The sequence below is a fragment of the Mizuhopecten yessoensis genome, unplaced genomic scaffold (assembly GCF_002113885.1).
Source record: "Mizuhopecten yessoensis strain PY_sf001 unplaced genomic scaffold, ASM211388v2 scaffold5209, whole genome shotgun sequence".
NCBI classification, from domain to species: domain Eukaryota; kingdom Metazoa; phylum Mollusca; class Bivalvia; order Pectinida; family Pectinidae; genus Mizuhopecten; species Mizuhopecten yessoensis.
The window spans coordinates 3,769-22,703 of NW_018405934.1; the positions used below are offsets into that span (position 1 = coordinate 3,769).

Below are 18,935 nucleotides of genomic sequence, written 5' to 3' on the forward strand. Positions count from 1 at the left end.
CGGACAGTACAGAGATAACTCTTGCTATGGACACTCTACAGTCAACAGTGAGTACAGTGATATGACATACTCAGAGAAATGTTAAGGAAAGGTTTGCCCTCTTCATTGTATTACGGAAAAGCCCTCACTTTTATTGCCAGAAATAAAGACCTTTACACAACATGATTTCTCTGAACAAACTTTCATTTTCTTTCTTATTCTGGCTGATATGTAACTATTGCAAAAATAATGTTGGTTATAATTTCATGTAAAATGATGCAATCTGTTGAAAATAGATGTATCCTTCCTTTTTATTCTTCTGATACATTATTCCATGTCAGAAATACAGGTGACTTATTTGAATTTTAACAGTTTGGATGTTGTGGTATCACATCCTTCAGAGATTACGAGACCAACCCAGATTTTGCGTGTACCTCAGGACCAAGCCCAGAGGCGTGTGGTGTTCCAGCCTCCTGTTGTACACCCCAAGGGGTGAGTGACTTCTGCTCTCTGTAACCTAGGACCTGTAGTTATGTGTGTAGCTTGTATTCATTGTTGACAGAAAGAGAAAAATGTGGCATTGATTAAGATGGTGATAATTCTTTCAATCAAAAGTCATCAACGTACCTATTTTTTTTACAATTAAACTAGATTGATAAAAACAATTGTTATTTTGAACCGTTAATGAACACAATTGTTATTTTGAACTGTTAATGAACATGTTTTGGTTTATAACATATGTCTGTTGATATTGTAGCTTAATGATTTTGGGGAGAGTATGTGTGGCCATGGTGTTCGTCTCAACAATACGGTAAGTACTCAACATAAACACTTTATACTTCAGAAAGCATATTCTAAAAACTGGAACCTGGAGAGATTTAAATTGTGTACAATAGAATAGTTGTATAATTTTCATATTCTGTTTTGCTGTCTTAACTCCAATCTAAACATTTGATATCTTAATTCACATCAATAACATATTAAACCTGAAAACAAAGCCTACTTTTCATGCTACTTGATTAAATTCAGTTTAAACATTTCACTAAGCTACCCAGTCGTCCACCATAATGACAGTGTGTTGTGTTTGTAGACGCCGACTGGCCGGGTGTATGTTGATGGGTGCATCAACTCTTTCACCTTCCTACTTAGCAGCAGACTTGATCTGGTCGGAGCCTTTGCCCTGGGATGTGCAATTCCACAGGTAATTAAGATCAATGTCAAGACCAAACACTTAACACTTAGGGAATCGTTACAGTTATTGTCACTGTGACTCTGTGTAACACTTAGGGAATCGTTACAGTTAGTGTCACTGTGACTCTGTGTAACACTTAGGGAATCGTTACAGTTATTGTCACTGTGACTCTGTGTAACACTTAGGGAATCGTTACAGTTAGTGTCACTGTGACTCTGTGTAACACTTAGGGAATCGTTACAGTTAGTGTCACTGTGACTCTGTGTAACACTTAGGGAATCGTTACAGTTAGTGTCACTGTGACTCTGTGTAACACTTAGGGAATCGTTACAGTTAGTGTCACTGTGACTCTGTGTAACACTTAGGGAATCGTTACAGTTAGTGTCACTGTGACTCTGTGTAACACTTAGGGAATCGTTACAGTTAGTGTCACTGTGACTCTGTGTAACACTTAGGGAATCGTTACAGTTAGTGTCACTGTGACTCTGTGTAACACTTAGGGAATCGTTACAGTTAGTGTCACTGTGACTCTGTGTAACACTTAGGGAATCGTTACAGTTAGTGTCACTGTGACTCTGTGTAACACTTAGGGAATCGTTACAGTTAGTGTCACTGTGACTCTGTGTAACACTTAGGGAATCGTTACAGTTAGTGTCACTGTGACTCTGTGTAACACTTAGGGAATCGTTACAGTTAGTGTCACTGTGACTCTGTGTAACACTTAGGGAATCGTTACAGTTAGTGTCACTGTGACTCTGTGTAACACTTAGGGAATCGTTACAGTTAGTGTCACTGTGACTCTGTGTAACACTTAGGGAATCGTTACAGTTAGTGTCACTGTGACTCTGTGTAACACTTAGGGAATCGTTACAGTTAGTGTCACTGTGACTCTGTGTAACACTTAGGGAATCGTTACAGTTAGTGTCACTGTGACTCTGTGTAACACTTAGGGAATCGTTACAGTTAGTGTCACTGTGACTCTGTGTAACACTTAGGGAATCGTTACAGTTAGTGTCACTGTGACTCTGTGTAACACTTAGGGAATCGTTACAGTTAGTGTCACTGTGACTCTGTGTAACACTTAGGGAATCGTTACAGTTAGTGTCACTGTGACTCTGTGTAACACTTAGGGAATCGTTACAGTTAGTGTCACTGTGACTCTGTGTAACACTTAGGGAATCGTTACAGTTAGTGTCACTGTGACTCTGTGTAACACTTAGGGAATCGTTACAGTTAGTGTCACTGTGACTCTGTGTAACACTTAGGGAATCGTTACAGTTAGTGTCACTGTGACTCTGTGTAACACTTAGGGAATCGTTACAGTTAGTGTCACTGTGACTCTGTGTAACACTTAGGGAATCGTTACAGTTAGTGTCACTGTGACTCTGTGTAACACTTAGGGAATCGTTACAGTTAGTGTCACTGTGACTCTGTGTAACACTTAGGGAATCGTTACAGTTAGTGTCACTGTGACTCTGTGTAACACTTAGGGAATCGTTACAGTTAGTGTCACTGTGACTCTGTGTAACACTTAGGGAATCGTTACAGTTAGTGTCACTGTGACTCTGTGTAACACTTAGGGAATCGTTACAGTTAGTGTCACTGTGACTCTGTGTAACACTTAGGGAATCGTTACAGTTAGTGTCACTGTGACTCTGTGTAACACTTAGGGAATCGTTACAGTTAGTGTCACTGTGACTCTGTGTAACACTTAGGGAATCGTTACAGTTAGTGTCACTGTGACTCTGTGTAACACTTAGGGAATCGTTACAGTTAGTGTCACTGTGACTCTGTGTAACACTTAGGGAATCGTTACAGTTAGTGTCACTGTGACTCTGTGTAACACTTAGGGAATCGTTACAGTTAGTGTCACTGTGACTCTGTGTAACACTTAGGGAATCGTTACAGTTAGTGTCACTGTGACTCTGTGTAACACTTAGGGAATCGTTACAGTTAGTGTCACTGTGACTCTGTGTAACACTTAGGGAATCGTTACAGTTAGTGTCACTGTGACTCTGTGTAACACTTAGGGAATCGTTACAGTTAGTGTCACTGTGACTCTGTGTAACACTTAGGGAATCGTTACAGTTAGTGTCACTGTGACTCTGTGTGTAACACTTAGGGAATCGTTACAGTTAGTGTCACTGTGACTCTGTGCTTCACAATGTACACCATGTCACAGCCCACCGACACATCATCCCTACCAGACGTAACTTACATGATGTTTGATAATTGCATAGAACTCAGCATACAAGTATGACTGCCTAGACATAACCAAGAATCATCTATATCTGTCTGTACATCTAAAACATATATAACCAAGAATCATCTATATCTGTCTTTACATCTAAAACATAAATAACCAAGAATCGTCTATATCTGCCTTTACGTCTAAAACATACATAACCAAGAATCTTCTATATCTGTCTTTACATCTTAAACATTCATAACCAAGAATCGTCTATTTCTGTCTTTACATCTAAAACATAAATAACCAAGAATCATCTATATCTGTCTTTACATCTAAAACATACATAACCAAGAATCGTCTATATCTGTCTTCACATATCAAACATACATAACCAAGAATCGTCTATATCTGTCTTCACATATCAAACATACATAACCAAGACTCATCTATATCTGTCTTTACAGCTAAAACATAAATAACCAAGAATCGTCTATATCTGCCTTTCCGTCTAAAACATACATAACCAAGAATCGTCTATATCTGCCTTTACATATCAAACATACATAACCAAGACTCATCTATATCTGTCTTTACAGCTAAAACATAAATAACCAAGAATCGTCTATATCTGCCTTTCCGTCTAAAACATACATAACCAAGAATCTTCTATATCTGTCTTTACATCTTAAACATTCATAACCAAGAATCGTCTATTTCTGTCTTTACATATCAAACATACAGAACCAAGAATCATCTATATCTGTCTTTACCTCTAAAACATACATAACCAGGAATCGTCTATATCTGTCTTTACATATCAAACATACATAACCAAGAATCGTCTATTTCTGTCTTTACATCTCAAACATCCATAACAAAGAATCATCTATATCTGTCTTTACATCTAAAACATACATAACCAAGAATCATCTATATCTGTCTTTACATATCAAACATACATAACCAAGAATCATCTATATCTGTCTTTACATCTCAAACATCCATAACCAAGAATCTTCTATATCTGTCTTTACATCTAAAACATACATAACCAAGAATCATCTATATCTGTCTTTACATCTAAAACATACATAACCAAGAATCGTCTATATCTGCCTTTACGTCTAAAACATAAAAAAATGTTAGTGAATCTCTTTTTCTATTACAGGTGGTTGGATTTTTGCTGACATACTACTTTATACGACGAGTGGAAATTAATCGCTGTTGGTACACTGCTACCAACAGCGACCTCTACCAGGCTTTGTAGTCAACAGGTGTCACTCTAAAATGGCTGCCAAGCGTACGTCGGCTGAATCCGTTAATTGCCATAGATTTGTCAAAATGTTAATATCCTCAATATATCAGTGTTTGTTTAACACCTTCCAGAGTTGTTAAACTCACTGCTTAGATTTATTACTATATTTATATTCAAAGAGTAGCCGCAGTGGCCCGACATGGTGGTCACTAGGTAGATGTTTGTAACACAAAGGAACTTTCATGTCTGATGAAGTAATAGGTTGTGTATCACATGGTTATGCAAATAAAATCAATTCAACCATTCTTTTTAAATGAAACAAAATATCTAACTATGATTTTTAATCTCAACTGTCATATCAACCTGAAAGAAATGTTTAAAGATAATATATAAATGTAAACAGTGTGTAACGTTGACCATTTTTTCACCAATATTCCTATTATTTCCTATAAAAGTTTTATGTGCAGATTACATTGACATGTTGAATGCTTCATTTTGTTTGTGTAGCATGACTAGGGTTAATGTAAGAACAAAGCTTCAAAGACGAATTACTGAGATTACATCTTCTTCCTGACTTGTACAATAGAATGTTATTTAATATAAATAAGGAGGGAGGTTTCTTTTTACTCTCTTTTTACTGTAGAATCTCTTACAGATATTACAGAGGAGGAAGAGTTTATCCTCATTCTTACTTAACTTGTTCAGTAGAATCTCTTACAGACATTACAGAGGAGGAAGAGTTTATCCTCATTCTTACTTTACTTGTTCAATAGAATCTCTTACAGACATTACAGAGGAGGAAGAGTTTAACCTCATTCTTCTTTTACATTGTATCTTGGTATACAAAGTCTTACTGATGTACATTGTAACTTTGTATACAAAGTTTTACTGATGTACATTGTAACTTAGTTATACAGTCTTACTGATGTACATTGTTACTTAGTTATACAGTCTTACAGATGTACATTGTAACTTAGTTATACAGTCTTACAGATGTACAGTGTAACTTAGTTATACAGTCTTACTGATGTACAGTGTAACTTAGTTATACAGTCTTACTGATGTACATTGTAACTTAGTTACACAGTCTTACTGATGTATATTGTAACTTAGTTATAGTCTTACTGATGTACATTGTTACTTAGTTATACAGTCTTACTGATGTACATTGTTACTTAGTTATACAGTCTTACAGATGTACATTGTAACTTAGTTATACAGTCTTACAGATGTACAGTGTCACTTAGTTATACAGTCTTACTGATGTACAGTGTAACTTAGTTATACAGTCTTACTGATGTATATTGTAACTTAGTTATAGTCTTACTGATGTACATTGTAACTTAGTTACACAGTCTTACTGGTGTACATTATAACTTAGTTATACAGTCTTACTGATGTATATTGTAACTTAGTTATACTACATGATTGTATTGTTTAGGATCTCGTATGACTACCACAGTAACTGTATTGTTAAGGATCTCGTATGACTACTAATTGTAACTTAGTTATACTACATGATTGTATTGTTTAGGATCTCCTATGAGTTTTACAGTAACTGTATTGTTAAGGATCTCGTATGACTACTACAGTAACTGTATTCTTTAGGATCTCGTATGACTTCTACAGTAACCATATTGTTTAGGATCTTGTATGACTTCTACAGTAACTGTACCGTATAGCCACTCGTATGACTACCACAGTAACTGTATTGTTATACAGTCTTACTGGTGTACATTGTTACTTAGGTATAGTCTTACTGGTGTACATTATAACTGAGTTATAGTCTTACTGATGTGCATTGTAAATTAGTTATACTACATGATTGTATTGTTTAGGATCTCCTATGACTACTGCATGACTGTATTGTTCAGGATCTCGTATGACTTCTACAGTAACTGTATTGTTTAGGATCTCCTATGAGTTTTACAGTAACTGTATTGTTATACAGTCTTACTGATGTACATTGTAAATTAGTTATACTACATGATTGTATTGTTTAGGATCTCCTATGAGTTTTACAGTAACTGTATTGTATATTGTAACTTAGTTACACAGTCTTACTGATGTACCTTGTAACTTAGTTATACTACATGATTGTATTGTTTAGGATCTCCTATGAGTTTTACAGTAACTGTATTGTTAAGGATCTCGTATGACTACCACAGTAACTGTATTGTTAAGGATCTCGTATGACTACCACAGTAACTGTATTGTTTACGATCTCGTATGACTACTGCATGATTGTATTGTTTAAGATATCATATGACTTCTACAGTAACTGTATTGTTAAGGATCTCGTATGACTACTGCATGATTGTATTGTTTAGGATCTCCTATGACTACTGCATGACTGTATTGTTCAGGATCTCGTATGACTTCTACAGTAACTGTTTTGTTTAGGATCTCGTATGACTACTGCATGACTGTATTGTTCAGGATCTCGTATGACTTCTACAGTAACTGTACCGTATAGCCACTCGTATGACTACCACAGTAACTGTATCTTACTGATGTACAGTGTAACTTAGTTATAGTATTACTGATGTACATTGTAACTTAGTTATACAGTCTTACTGATGTACAGCGTTGGTTAGTTTACAGTCTTACTGATGTGCATTGTAACTTAGTTATACTACATGACTGTATTGTTTAAGATATCATATGACTTCTACAGTAACCGTATTGTTTAGGATCTTGTATGACTTCTACAGTAACTGTATTGTTTAGGATCTTGTATGACTTCTACAGTAACTGTTTTGTTTAGGATCTCGTATGACTACTACAGTAACTGTATTGTTTAGGATCTCGTATGAGTTCTACAATAACTATTGTTTAAGATATCATATGACTACCACAGTAACTGTATTGTTTAGGATCTCGTATGACTTCTACAGTAACTGTATTGTTTAGGATCACGTATGTGTTTTACAGTAACTGTATTGTTTAGGATCTCGTATGAGTTCTACAATAACTCTTGTTTAAGATATCATATGACTACCACAGTAACTGTATTGTTTAGGATCTCGTATGACTACTACAGTAACTGTATTGTTTAGGATCTCGTATGACTTCTACAGTAACTGTATTGTTTAGGATCTCGTATGAGTTTTACAGTAACTGTATTATTTAGGATCTCGTATGACTACCACAGTAACTGTATTGTTTAGGATCTCGTATGACTTCTACAGTAACTGTATTGTTTAGAATCTCGTATGAGTTCTACAATAACTATTGTTTAAGATATCATATGACTTCCACAGTAACTGTATTGTTTAGGATCTCGTATGACTACCACAGTAACCGTATTGTTTAGGATCTCGTATGACTACTACATGACTGTATTGTTTAGGATCTCGTATTAGTTCTACAGTAACTGTATTGTTTAGAATCTCGTATGAGTTCTACAATAACTATTGTTTAAGATATCATATGATTACCACAGTAACTGTATTGTTTAGGATCTCGTATGACTTCTTCTGTATCTGTATTGTTTAGGATCTCCTATGAGTTTTATAGTATCTGTATTGTTTAGGATCTCGTATTAGTTCTCCAGTAACTGTATTGTTAAAAATCTCGTATGAGTTCTACGATAACTATTGTTTAAGATATCATATGACTACCACAGTAACTGTATTGTTTAGAATCTCGTATGCCTTCTACAGTTACTGTATTGTTAAGGATCTCGTATGACTACCACATGACTGTATTGTTTTGGATCTTGTTTGACTACTACAGTAACTATTGTTTAGAATCTCGTATGCCTTCTACAGTAACTGTATTGTTAAGGATCTCGTATGACTACCACAGTAACTGTATTGTTTAGGATCTCCTATGAGTTTTACATTAACTGTATTGTTTAGGATCTCGTATGACTACCACAGTAACTGTATTGTTTAGGATCTCCTATGAGTTTTACAGTAACTGTATTGTTTAGGATCTTGTATGAGTTCTACAGTAACTGTACTGTTTAGGATCTCCTATGAGTTTTACATTAACTGTATTGTTTAGGATCTCGTATGACTACCACATGACTGTATTGTTTAGGATCTCGTATGATTACCACATGACTGTATTGTTTTGGATCTTGTTTGACTACTACAGTAACTGTATTGTTTAGAATCTCGTTTGACTTCTACAGTAACTGTATTGTTAAAGATCTCGTATGACTACTACAGTAACTGTATTGTTAAGGATCTCGTATGACTACCACAGTAACTGTATTGTTTAGGATCTCGTATGACTCCCACAGTAAGTGTATTGTTTAGGATCTCGTATGACTTCTACAGTACCTGTATTGTTAAGGATCTCGTATGACTACTACAGCAACTGTATCGTTTAGGATCTTGTATGACTTCTACAGTAACTGTATTTTTTAGGATCTCGTATGACTACCACAGTATCTGTATTGTTTAGGATCTCGTATGACTCCCACAGTAAGTGTATTGTTTAGGATCTCGTATGACTTCTACAGTACCTGTATTGTTAAGGATCTCGTATGACTAATACAGTAACTGTATTGTTTAGGATCTTGTATGAGTTCTACAGTAACTGTATTGTTTAAGGATCTTTTATGAGTTCTCCAGTAACTGTATTGTTTAAGGATCTTGTATGACTTCTACAGTAATTGTATTGTTTAGGATCTCGTATGCCTACCTCAGCATCTGAATTGTTTAGGATCTCGTATGACTACTACAGTAACTGTATTGTTAAGGATCTCGTATGACTAATACAGTAACTGTATTGTTTAGGATCTTGTATGAGTTCTACAGTAACTGTATTGTTTAAGGATCTTTTATGAGTTCTCCAGTAACTGTATTGTTTAAGGATCTTGTATGACTTCTACAGTAATTGTATTGTTTAGGATCTCGTATGACTACCACAGTAACTGTATTGTTTTGGATCTTGTTTGACTACTACAGTAACTGTATTGTTTAGAATCTCGTATGACTTCTACAGTAACTGTATTGTTAAGGATCTTGTATGAGTTCTACAGTAACTGTATTGTTTTAGGATCTTTTATGAGTTCTCCAGTAACTGTATTGTTTAAGGATCTTGTATGACTTCTACAGTAACTGTATTATTTAGGATCTCGTATGAGTTCTCCAGTAACTGTATTGTTAAGGATCTCGTATGACTTCTACAGTAACTGTATTGTTTAGGATCTCGTATGACTACTACAGTAACTGTATTGTTTAGGATCTCGTATGACTACTGCATGACTGTATTGTTTAGGATCTCGTATGACTTCTACAATAACTATTGTTTAGGATCTCGTATGAGTTCTACAGTAACTGTATTGTTTAGGATCTTGTATGACTTCTACAGTAACTGTATTGTTTAGGATCACGTATGTGTTCTACAGTTACCGTATTATTTAGGATCTTGTATGACTACTACAATAACTGTATTGTTTAGGTTCTCGTATGACGTCTACAGTAACTGTATTGTTTAGGATCTCTTATGAGTTTTACAGTAACCGTATTGTTTAGGATCTCGTATGACTACCACAGTAACTGTATTGTTAAGGATCTCGTATGACTACTACAGTAACTGTATTGTTTAAGATATCGTATGACTACTACAGTAACTGTATTGTTTAGGATCTTGTATGAGTTCTACAGTAACTGCATTGTTTAGGATCTCGTATTACTACCACAGTTACTGTATTATTCTATCTAAACCAGATTAGTTGAGAAAACTTGTGGCCTTTCCATAATTTGGAAGCACTGTTGGTCAAGATTTCAAAGGTATGAACAAACCATACAAGTCCACTCGGATTTACCCCTGAAAAGTTTTGAGGAAGCAGACAGCTTGACAGTTTTGAGGAAGCAGACGGCTTGACAGTTTTGAGGAAGCAGACGGCTTAACAGTTTTGAGGGAGCAGACGGCTTGACAGTATCAAAGTTGTGTGACCGGATTGTTCCTAGCACATGAGAGAAATCCCCAATGCTTTTACACCCATATATTTTTATTATTTACGTATGTTTTTTAGAAGTTGGAAAGTGCTTTATGTAATGTTTTTGCTCAATTTGTATAGATGAATTTTGTACTATTTCGTTTTTTAGGTAGTTACACTCAATATACGGTTGTGGGATTAGGTATTATCTAGTGTGGGTCTGAGAGACATATTAACCTGTAAGGTTGTGGGATTAGGTATTATCTAGTGTGGGTCCGAGAGACATATTAACCTGTCAGGTTTTGTGAACAGTTTCTATACTTTACTATGTGATATCAATCAGCAGACTCCCTAGCTAAACCGTAAATGGTTTTCTTCCAATATTTTTCTACAATATTTTATTTTTATGGAACTGTAGGCTTTTTTCGTTTTGTTGCATTCCAGTTACAGATAATATTTGTATGATTTGTTTTCATTTCCTTAATTGTACGTATTTTATTCCATTTCCCCTATTGTGTTTATTTACTGATTTCCCCTGTTTGTATGTATTTATAGCCCTGTGTCCTCATGTTAAGAATGCCATTTCATATTGAGTAAATTATGAAAATTCAAGCCAGTATGTGTATATTGTATATGTATTAACAGATTCAAATGAATTGACTTTCTGTCCTCCATTTACCTGATTACCCGGGTAAGTGTCAGTTAGCAGCCTGAAGACTCCAGCATTTGTTATATAGCTGTATTTCCTAGGATAGAAAGTTCTCACGAGGACTTTTTTTTTATTGTAACCATCTCGTATTACATACGGTCAGTAAACATTTTTAAACAAAATCTTTCAATATAGATAAATATTGAAAACCATTCCACCCACATCTGTCTCCCCCCTATATTTGTTGCAGTAATATAGACAATTGTGTGCAATGGTCTCAATGTTTTATAGTGATTTTCTTTGCTTGGCAAGTTTTTTAGGTCACCTGAGCTTTAGCTCAAGTGACCTATTGCTATCTGTTTTCGTCCGTCGTTGTCCGTCGTCGTCCGTCGTCCGTCGTCTGTTAACATTTTACATTTCAAACTTAAAGTCAAGTTCTGCTGGGCCGATTGAACTGAAAGTTGGTAGGAATGATCGCCTCATGGTCCTGACAAAGTGTTGTTATTTTTCGGGTCAATCAGAAATACAATTTGGCTGCCATGGCCGCTATTTTGCTACTAAGTTCTAATAGGCCGATCTCACTTAAAATTGGTCTAGGAATGATCAGCTCATGGTCCTGACAAAGTTAAGTTAACATTATACTATTTTTTACTCAAATTGGTACATATTTCAACAACAAAAATAAATACTGTAGACTCAGGTGACCGTTAAGGCCCATGGGCCTCTTGTTTATTGTTGTTTTGCTATATGTTGGTGTGTCATTATTGACCAGACCCCAGTCGCTCAAAGCTTGAAGAGTTGTGTAGCGAGATTCAATGAGAAATAGATAAAAGCTGTAATGCTATATTTTAAGAAATTAAATAATTGAGAAGATTTGAAGAAAGGATTAGTTGAGTCAAGCTTTGACCGACTGGGGCCAGTGAGTGTATTTGATTTTTGGATACACACTACATACTGAGTATGTACATTTTTGTGAAAAATAAACTTTCATTACTTTGGACTTGGAGTTGATTTTTATATTTGAAAAAAGATGGAAGATGTAAGTGTTTTAAAATGATAGGGTTATTAGGAGTAAAACAAAAAGCAAGGACTGTCGGATCTGGTAGGGTTTTATAATTCCTACGTATATATTAAACAAATGTATTGTGGCACAATCTGTTTCCTGACTGGCGTGTTACAGGGGAATTATTCTCTGAACAGGTTCAGTAGTTTCCCACCACAGGACAGACTTTGATATAGAAAATGAGCAAACTACTCAAATGTTGTATAAAGTGGAGTACAAGAATCATTTCAGAAAGTGACACGCTGCGATATTGAGAAATATATGTACTAGCATACAGTATTCAGCAATTTTAGGTGACAGTATGTGAGATACGCCTTAGACAATGCAACAGATGATAAACAAATGGCTGTAACACTGTATTTTGTGTTGTATAAAACTTGATTTCAGTCCTGCCACTGCCACTAAAGGGTACTCCCATACAAAGTTTGGTAGGTGACCGAGCAGTAAGATAAGCCCTGTACAATCTGATGGACAGTGCAAACAAAGTTCCCCCATACTTTTAGAGGCGACGATAACCTGTTTTTAGTGTGTGACATTCTGTCATACTGAAGTGTATCGGGTTGAGTACAACTAGAGGTAATACAAGAGATCCCAGTGGGATCTTGGTGCCCACCATTGTACCATCTTCATTAGTTCTTTGTCAGTTCGATCTTTTCTTTCCTTTCCTCTAATCTGTTTGATCGAGTCATGTTAACAGTAAATGCACCTTGAGGTAACTTTTGATCTAAACTTAATACTAATGTGTATGAAAGCCAACCTTCAAAGTGAGTTTATTTCACATATTTACTAGTACAGTTCTTGATGTGAAAGAAATAAAATCGATCATTGCAATAAGAGAAAGATCTGTTTAGTTCTTCCTTTAGCCATTTTGTTTTTATGATCAGTCTCAAAATATAATATGCACAATGAGGGATCAAGGGGAACCTACATATCAAATTTGAGAAAGATCCCTCGAGTTATTCCTGAGAAATAAGTACTAACAAACTTTCAATGTCAAAAATCGAATATGGCTGCTGGTAGGCCATTTTGTTTAACTGATCAGTTTCAAAAGTAAACATGAACAATAAAGGAAAGTGGGGAACCTGCATTGGCTGGCCCAAAATACTTTTTTGGGGCGGGTAAAAAAATTGAAGCACGGGCCCAAATGACATATTGGTGGCCAAAATATTTCTGGGAAGAAATATTTCCACAGCAATTAACACAATGACATGACAATGTTTGTAATATGTAAAACAGAATAAAGCTTCATATTTTTAATTCTTCAACCCTAGTTAAAACCTGGCATGATACACTCCATTCAGGTCTTTATTATTTCCAAATGAAATACACAACACTCGCACCTCAAAGAGGACACCCTGACTATTTATATAGAAAATCTGAAAACAAATCATCACAGAAAATCATCACATTTTCTAAATCACGGACAGTTCGATTCAAATCAAAGTAATGACAACTGAAAAATGTACTGCCCTCAGGTAATGTGGAAGGGACTATAATTTCTTTAATTCATAAATTTGTTGAGCCAGTGACTACCTCACTTTTGACAACTTTTGGTCGCCCGAGCAAGACTTTAATCTCTATTGGCGACCGGCCATTTCAGGCACTGCTGCAAAACAAGTGAACAAGGGGAATTTGCATTTAAATTTTTAGAAAGATCCCTAAACTTTCACTATCAAAATCAAAGATGGCTGCCTGTCGGCCATGTTGTTTATCTGATCGGTCTCAAAAGTTGCCCTGCACAGCTAAGGACCAAGGGGAACCTACATATACAATTTGAGAAAGATCCCTCTAGTACTTCTGGAGAAATACTGATAACAAGAATTGTTTAAGGACTGACGACGGACCACGGACGCAGAGTGATTTGAATAGATGATGGTGGGCTTCAAATGGTAGTAATGCTCCGGATAATATTTTCAATGAGATGTTTTAAGTGGATAGATAGGTGATGTTGACTAGCTGTTAATTCCCGACACTCCCAATCCTACAGTGTACCTGTATGTTTAATGTTCCAGACCAATGTTCTTTTATAAATAATAATGGTCAGATTAACATCACAAACATCTACTCTGTGTATACGACACTCTGTATACGACACTCTGTGCAATCCAAACCTTTGTAGAGATTTTGTGATAAAGACGTTATAAGAGGCCCTATAGGCCTGTATCGATTACCTGTTGTGCTGTTATTCAATGATATTGGCAAACAAATCGCACATTTGTGAACTTCCTACCAGGTCAAGCTTAAATTTGTTTAAACAAAGTTGATAGAAAGCTAGCTACCATTCCAGGTTTTAACACATTTGCTACTTGTGACCTTAAATAAACTTGACTGCTCTTCATCCCAGCAAGCTATAGACAGACGACTACAAGTCACCAGACAGTCACTTCTTTACTGGTGCTTGTGGCGATAAAAGCATTTCTGATGAAAATATATAATGGTAGTAATATTCATTGCAAAAGAAAACATAAAAAGTAGTGTAAAATACACATGTTTTAATGACAACAGTGTAACGAGTCATAACATTATTCTCTAAACCAACATATCAGATATGATTTTAAGTTCATGGTATACATGTTGGGGTACTCTTTAAAATTTTATGTTAATTGCATTGCTTTTGGAGAAAGAAAGTGTTTTGAAGTCCTTAGAGAAATCTGTGTACCAGTCCTAAGTTTCTACATTATGTACTGGTACACATTAGTGTCTTGTATTAGTTTTCTGAGATGAAAACCATGTTAAGATATTACTGTCCTAAATTGTAGTACTGTAACAGGACAATCCAGTCCATACAAGCTAACAGGTACCGTCAACAACAGGCACACTTTAACCGATATTACAGTCCATAAACACGGTTTTGTAGCTGCTGTTATCGTCCACAAACAACGACACCTCTGGTCTGGAGTCTATACAACCTTGTAGCGTCCCTTATTCATTGGCTGGTATGACGTTTGCTGTAAAATAAAAGCAAAGTAGCAATTATCTCAACAAAATAAACGTTCTGTCTTGGAACCTGTCCGTTTTGGATCATTCTAAAATGATTTACATTTAATCCTTGTGACATATTTTTGTATATTTTGAAAAGATAAATAGGATAGTAAAAAGTTTATCAAATACTCCTGTTATGTCCCTGAATGGTGAACTGTAATATCAATAAATGTTAGAAGTTAATACACTGCATACACCTAGAAGTAGCAGTTGATAATGGCTACATACACTTTGCTGTAAATTGCAGGATAATATCTGGATGCCAGGGTGATATATTTAATATCACTGCCAGGGTGATATATTTAATATCACTGCCAGGGTGATATATTTAATATCACTGCCAGGGTGATATATTTAATATCACTGCCAGGGTGATATATTCATGAGTATGCACCTAAAAATAGCACAAACTGGGATTTCATTTTCAAAATAAAATTTTGAGTGGAAAGTTTTTGCTTTGAAGGTTCCATTTGTCTAAGAGCTCTTACTTAAGTATATGTTTTGAGCTCTCAATATAGAAGATTAATCTCAATTTCTTCACCCTACAGAAACGTCCATCTGGCCCATTGGGATTAATGTCTTTTAACTTGTATGTAATTAGGTGTTATACAACAAAGCAGTTATTAACATCTGTTCAGGTTGATACCATGATTTGTTAACCTGAGGATGATTATGGTTCCCGTACCACATTATAACACTATATACGACATTGAGAGGTAAGAGTTTGTGCGAGTGTAGTCTACTAACCAGCCTGATGAGCTCTTCCTTGATGAGACGCGTTATCTCCTTCTTGGCCTTCTGTATAGCCATATCACTAGTAGCCTCTATAGCTAGGTACAGTTTCCTCTCACCCTCCTTCACTTCTTTGCCAGGTAAGAAATATGTTCCTCTCACCGTGATCCCAGCTTCCGAGTACTCGCAGATCTGGGCAAGAGCCTCCTGATATGAAAGCAAGTCAGATTGTTGATTTTAATAATTGTAGCTAGTTTACATAAAATCCCTTTCATACATTAGTCATATGTTTAGGCAGTGAAGAACAACAATTCAGCAACACTTATATATTCCAATCTTGATGCCAAGTTGATTTGCTCTGTTTCACCCTCTGTAACGTGGTGAATTTATCAGATCTGTGAATATTAATACAAAGAATAGCATAGTAAAGGGCAAAGTCCACACAGAGTTAAATACATATTCTATCAATTAAGGGCAAACAATTGGCTTGGCGAACATTTCTCTGTATACAGTCCCTAGAGTCCTGATTGAGACTGACCTTTGACGTAACTTTCCAGCGTGCAGTCTGTGGGAAGTCATTGATCTCCAGCTCTTCCTCGTAGCGTTTGAAAGTCTCCGCATTAGTGTCTGCACCCTCATCCTCTTCTGTTTGTGGTCGGTATCCAAGCTTGGCATTTATCTTCTCTGCCATTTGTTCTGCTATCGTCTTTGACTGTAAACAGAAAAATAACATGAATATATACAACACCATCAGTTGTATGTAGCTTAGGGGGCTAAATCCTATGTACACAGCATAATCTTCAATAACACAAGTTGAGCACGCCTTTTAAACTGGTCCATAGTTAACTAATATCTGTATAGCTATGTTCATTTAAAAAACTGCTATGTGATGTCCTTTCTTTATGCACAATATGTAACTTGGTCATCTCCTGGGCATAAAAATACCAGTTCATGTTGGTGTTTCATACATCTATCTAGCCATTTTGTTAAATACAAATTTTTTCGATGTTATGAGAAATCCTGAGAAATAATTGGCACCAGAGACAAGACTATTGAGTATTGGAGTGAGATGAGACAGTGTTGAGTGTTGGAGTGAGATGAGACAGTGTTGAGTGTTGGAGTGAGATGAGACAGTGTTGAGTGTTGGAGTGAGATGAGACAGTGTTGAGTGTTGGAGTGAGATGAGACAGTGTTGAGTGTTGGAGTGAGATGAGACAGTGTTGAGTGTTGGAGTGAGATGAGACAGTGTTGAGTGTTGGAGTGAGATGAGACAGTGTTGAGTGTTGGAGTGAGATGAGACAGTGTTGAGTGTTGGAGTGAGATGAGACAGTGTTGAGTGTTGGAGTGAGATGAGACAGTGTTGAGTGTTGGAGTGAGATGAGACAGTGTTGAGTGTTGGAGTGAGATGAGACAGTGTTGAGTGTTGGAGTGAGATGAGACAGTGTTGAGTGTTGGAGTGAGATGAGACAGTGTTGAGTGTTGGAGTGAGATGAGACAGTGTTGAGTGTTGGAGTGAGATGAGACAGTGTTGAGTGTTGGAGTGAGATGAGACAGTGTTGAGTGTTGGAGTGAGATGAGACAGTGTTGAGTGTTGGAGTGAGACTTACGGCCACTTGTGGAGCAGCTCCGTCTCCAGTTAAGATGGACTTGGCAGCCTGCTGAGTGATATCCTGGGCGTCTGGCCCTATCTTCTTCGCCATGTTGATCTTGGCAGCCAAGCGTTTAGCCAGCTCAAGCTTTTGTTGGTTGGAGACTGTTGGTGCTGCAGCCATCGGTTGCGGAGTCTGGGAAGGTACTGTAGGCTTAGCCACATCAGTGACTCTCTTAACACTGGCAAACATATCCTCAATCTGCTGGTCAATCTGTCGGTAAAGTAAGATGATAATGGCGTCAGGACAACATAGTATCATATGCAATAAGACAAACAGATGCTTTGGAAACTGAACATTTTAACAAGGTATCTTGTAGTAAATAGTAGCAATCCCAGCTTGTGAAATAAATAAAAGAATTTTTAAGGCAAGACAGTTATTTCTGGGTTATATTGACAAATACTAGAAGCTTCATTCAGATATCATTTACACAAACACTCAGGTAGTTATAACCAAGCATAAACAAACATACAAGCAGTACCTTGTTAAAATTGTAACAAGAGGCCCAGAGGGCCTGCATCGGTCACCTGGATATCTAAGCAAACATGGCAAAATATTCTCCAACTGAGATCCAAGGGAATATGCCAGACCCCAAGGCCAATCCTTGTAGCATATCTGTATAAGATTGTTCATGCCCAGCAATTTTATGTTTTGGGGATCTCAACTGTTTCTAAGCTGTGACTCTGAAAATAGGTCCCTAGGGTTGTGGCCAGGCCCCAGGATCAATTCTAATATCATGACTGCATTTGTCTCTTTTTGCCCAGCATTTGTATTTATAGTTTTTAGCTAAGGCGTTAGCCGCCAGCTATTGGTATTACTTTAGTTAATGAGCTCAAGATATTCATAAATGTCGTTTTCACACAGACGGCCTCTAGCGATAATCACTGGTACTAAATTGAATCATATACCGGACCTACTGTCTTTATTATGCGTAACTTTGGACTCAAATGCACTTGAATGGCTTGTAAATATCATTCCTTTTCTTTATAGAACATATTATCTTATCACAACGTCGTATTCTTATCGAAAATGCACCCTGTTTATCTCAATTGGGAACTGCTACTTGACTGTAGGTCATGCATGCTACACGCAACTTCCGGTAAAAATACTTCAGTTAAAGAGCTCAGATATTCATAAACGAGACATAACGTCACCTTCTAGTAATACTAAACAAACTGCAAATAAAATCCATTACCACGGACTCAAGTTCACTCAAACGTCATTGGATATAATCTTATTCTTAGTTAGAACTAAGTATCCTTCTAAAACTTCGTATTTACTCTTGGAACTGTCGCTGGATTAACCCTTTACACGGAAATATTGTCCTGTGATTGGCTAAAATTG

General features: G+C 36.4%; 2 protein-coding genes across 2 annotated transcripts in view; one reads left to right on the top strand and one right to left on the bottom strand.

The window, feature by feature from the left end:
* Nucleotides 1-6: 6 nt before the first annotated feature.
* On the top strand, nucleotides 7-6,032 carry LOC110450408 (tetraspanin-33-like). Its single transcript, XM_021497895.1, has 5 exons — nucleotides 7-47; nucleotides 352-471; nucleotides 737-790; nucleotides 1,070-1,180; nucleotides 4,531-6,032. Exons 1-5 carry the CDS (start codon nucleotides 27-29, stop codon nucleotides 4,627-4,629), a joined length of 405 nt encoding a protein of 134 aa, XP_021353570.1. The 5' UTR covers nucleotides 7-26; the 3' UTR covers nucleotides 4,630-6,032.
* Nucleotides 6,033-14,706: 8,674 nt separating this feature from the next.
* The window catches only part of LOC110450409 (probable ATP-dependent RNA helicase DDX46), a 31,865-nt gene continuing 27,636 nt past the window's right edge, over nucleotides 14,707-18,935 (bottom strand). The window contains exons 16-19 of the mRNA XM_021497896.1: nucleotides 17,550-17,804; nucleotides 16,481-16,654; nucleotides 15,958-16,149; nucleotides 14,707-15,176 (exon numbers count right to left, since the gene is read on the bottom strand). Of these exons, the coding sequence (XP_021353571.1) occupies nucleotides 15,129-15,176; nucleotides 15,958-16,149; nucleotides 16,481-16,654; nucleotides 17,550-17,804 (669 nt within the window). The 3' untranslated portion in view covers nucleotides 14,707-15,128. The remainder of the gene's footprint in view (nucleotides 15,177-15,957; nucleotides 16,150-16,480; nucleotides 16,655-17,549; nucleotides 17,805-18,935) is intronic.

What these genes read in the sequence shown, in the direction of transcription:
- LOC110450408 (XM_021497895.1), top strand. Translation starts at nt 27, where the DNA reads ATGGACACTCTACAGTCAACA. An exon ending in CCTGTTGTACACCCCAAGGG is followed by an intron (nt 472 to 736) that starts GTGAGTGACTTC and finishes TTGATATTGTAG; the next exon opens with CTTAATGATTTTGGGGAGAG. An exon ending in GTGTTCGTCTCAACAATACG is followed by an intron (nt 791 to 1,069) that starts GTAAGTACTCAA and finishes TTGTGTTTGTAG; the next exon opens with ACGCCGACTGGCCGGGTGTA.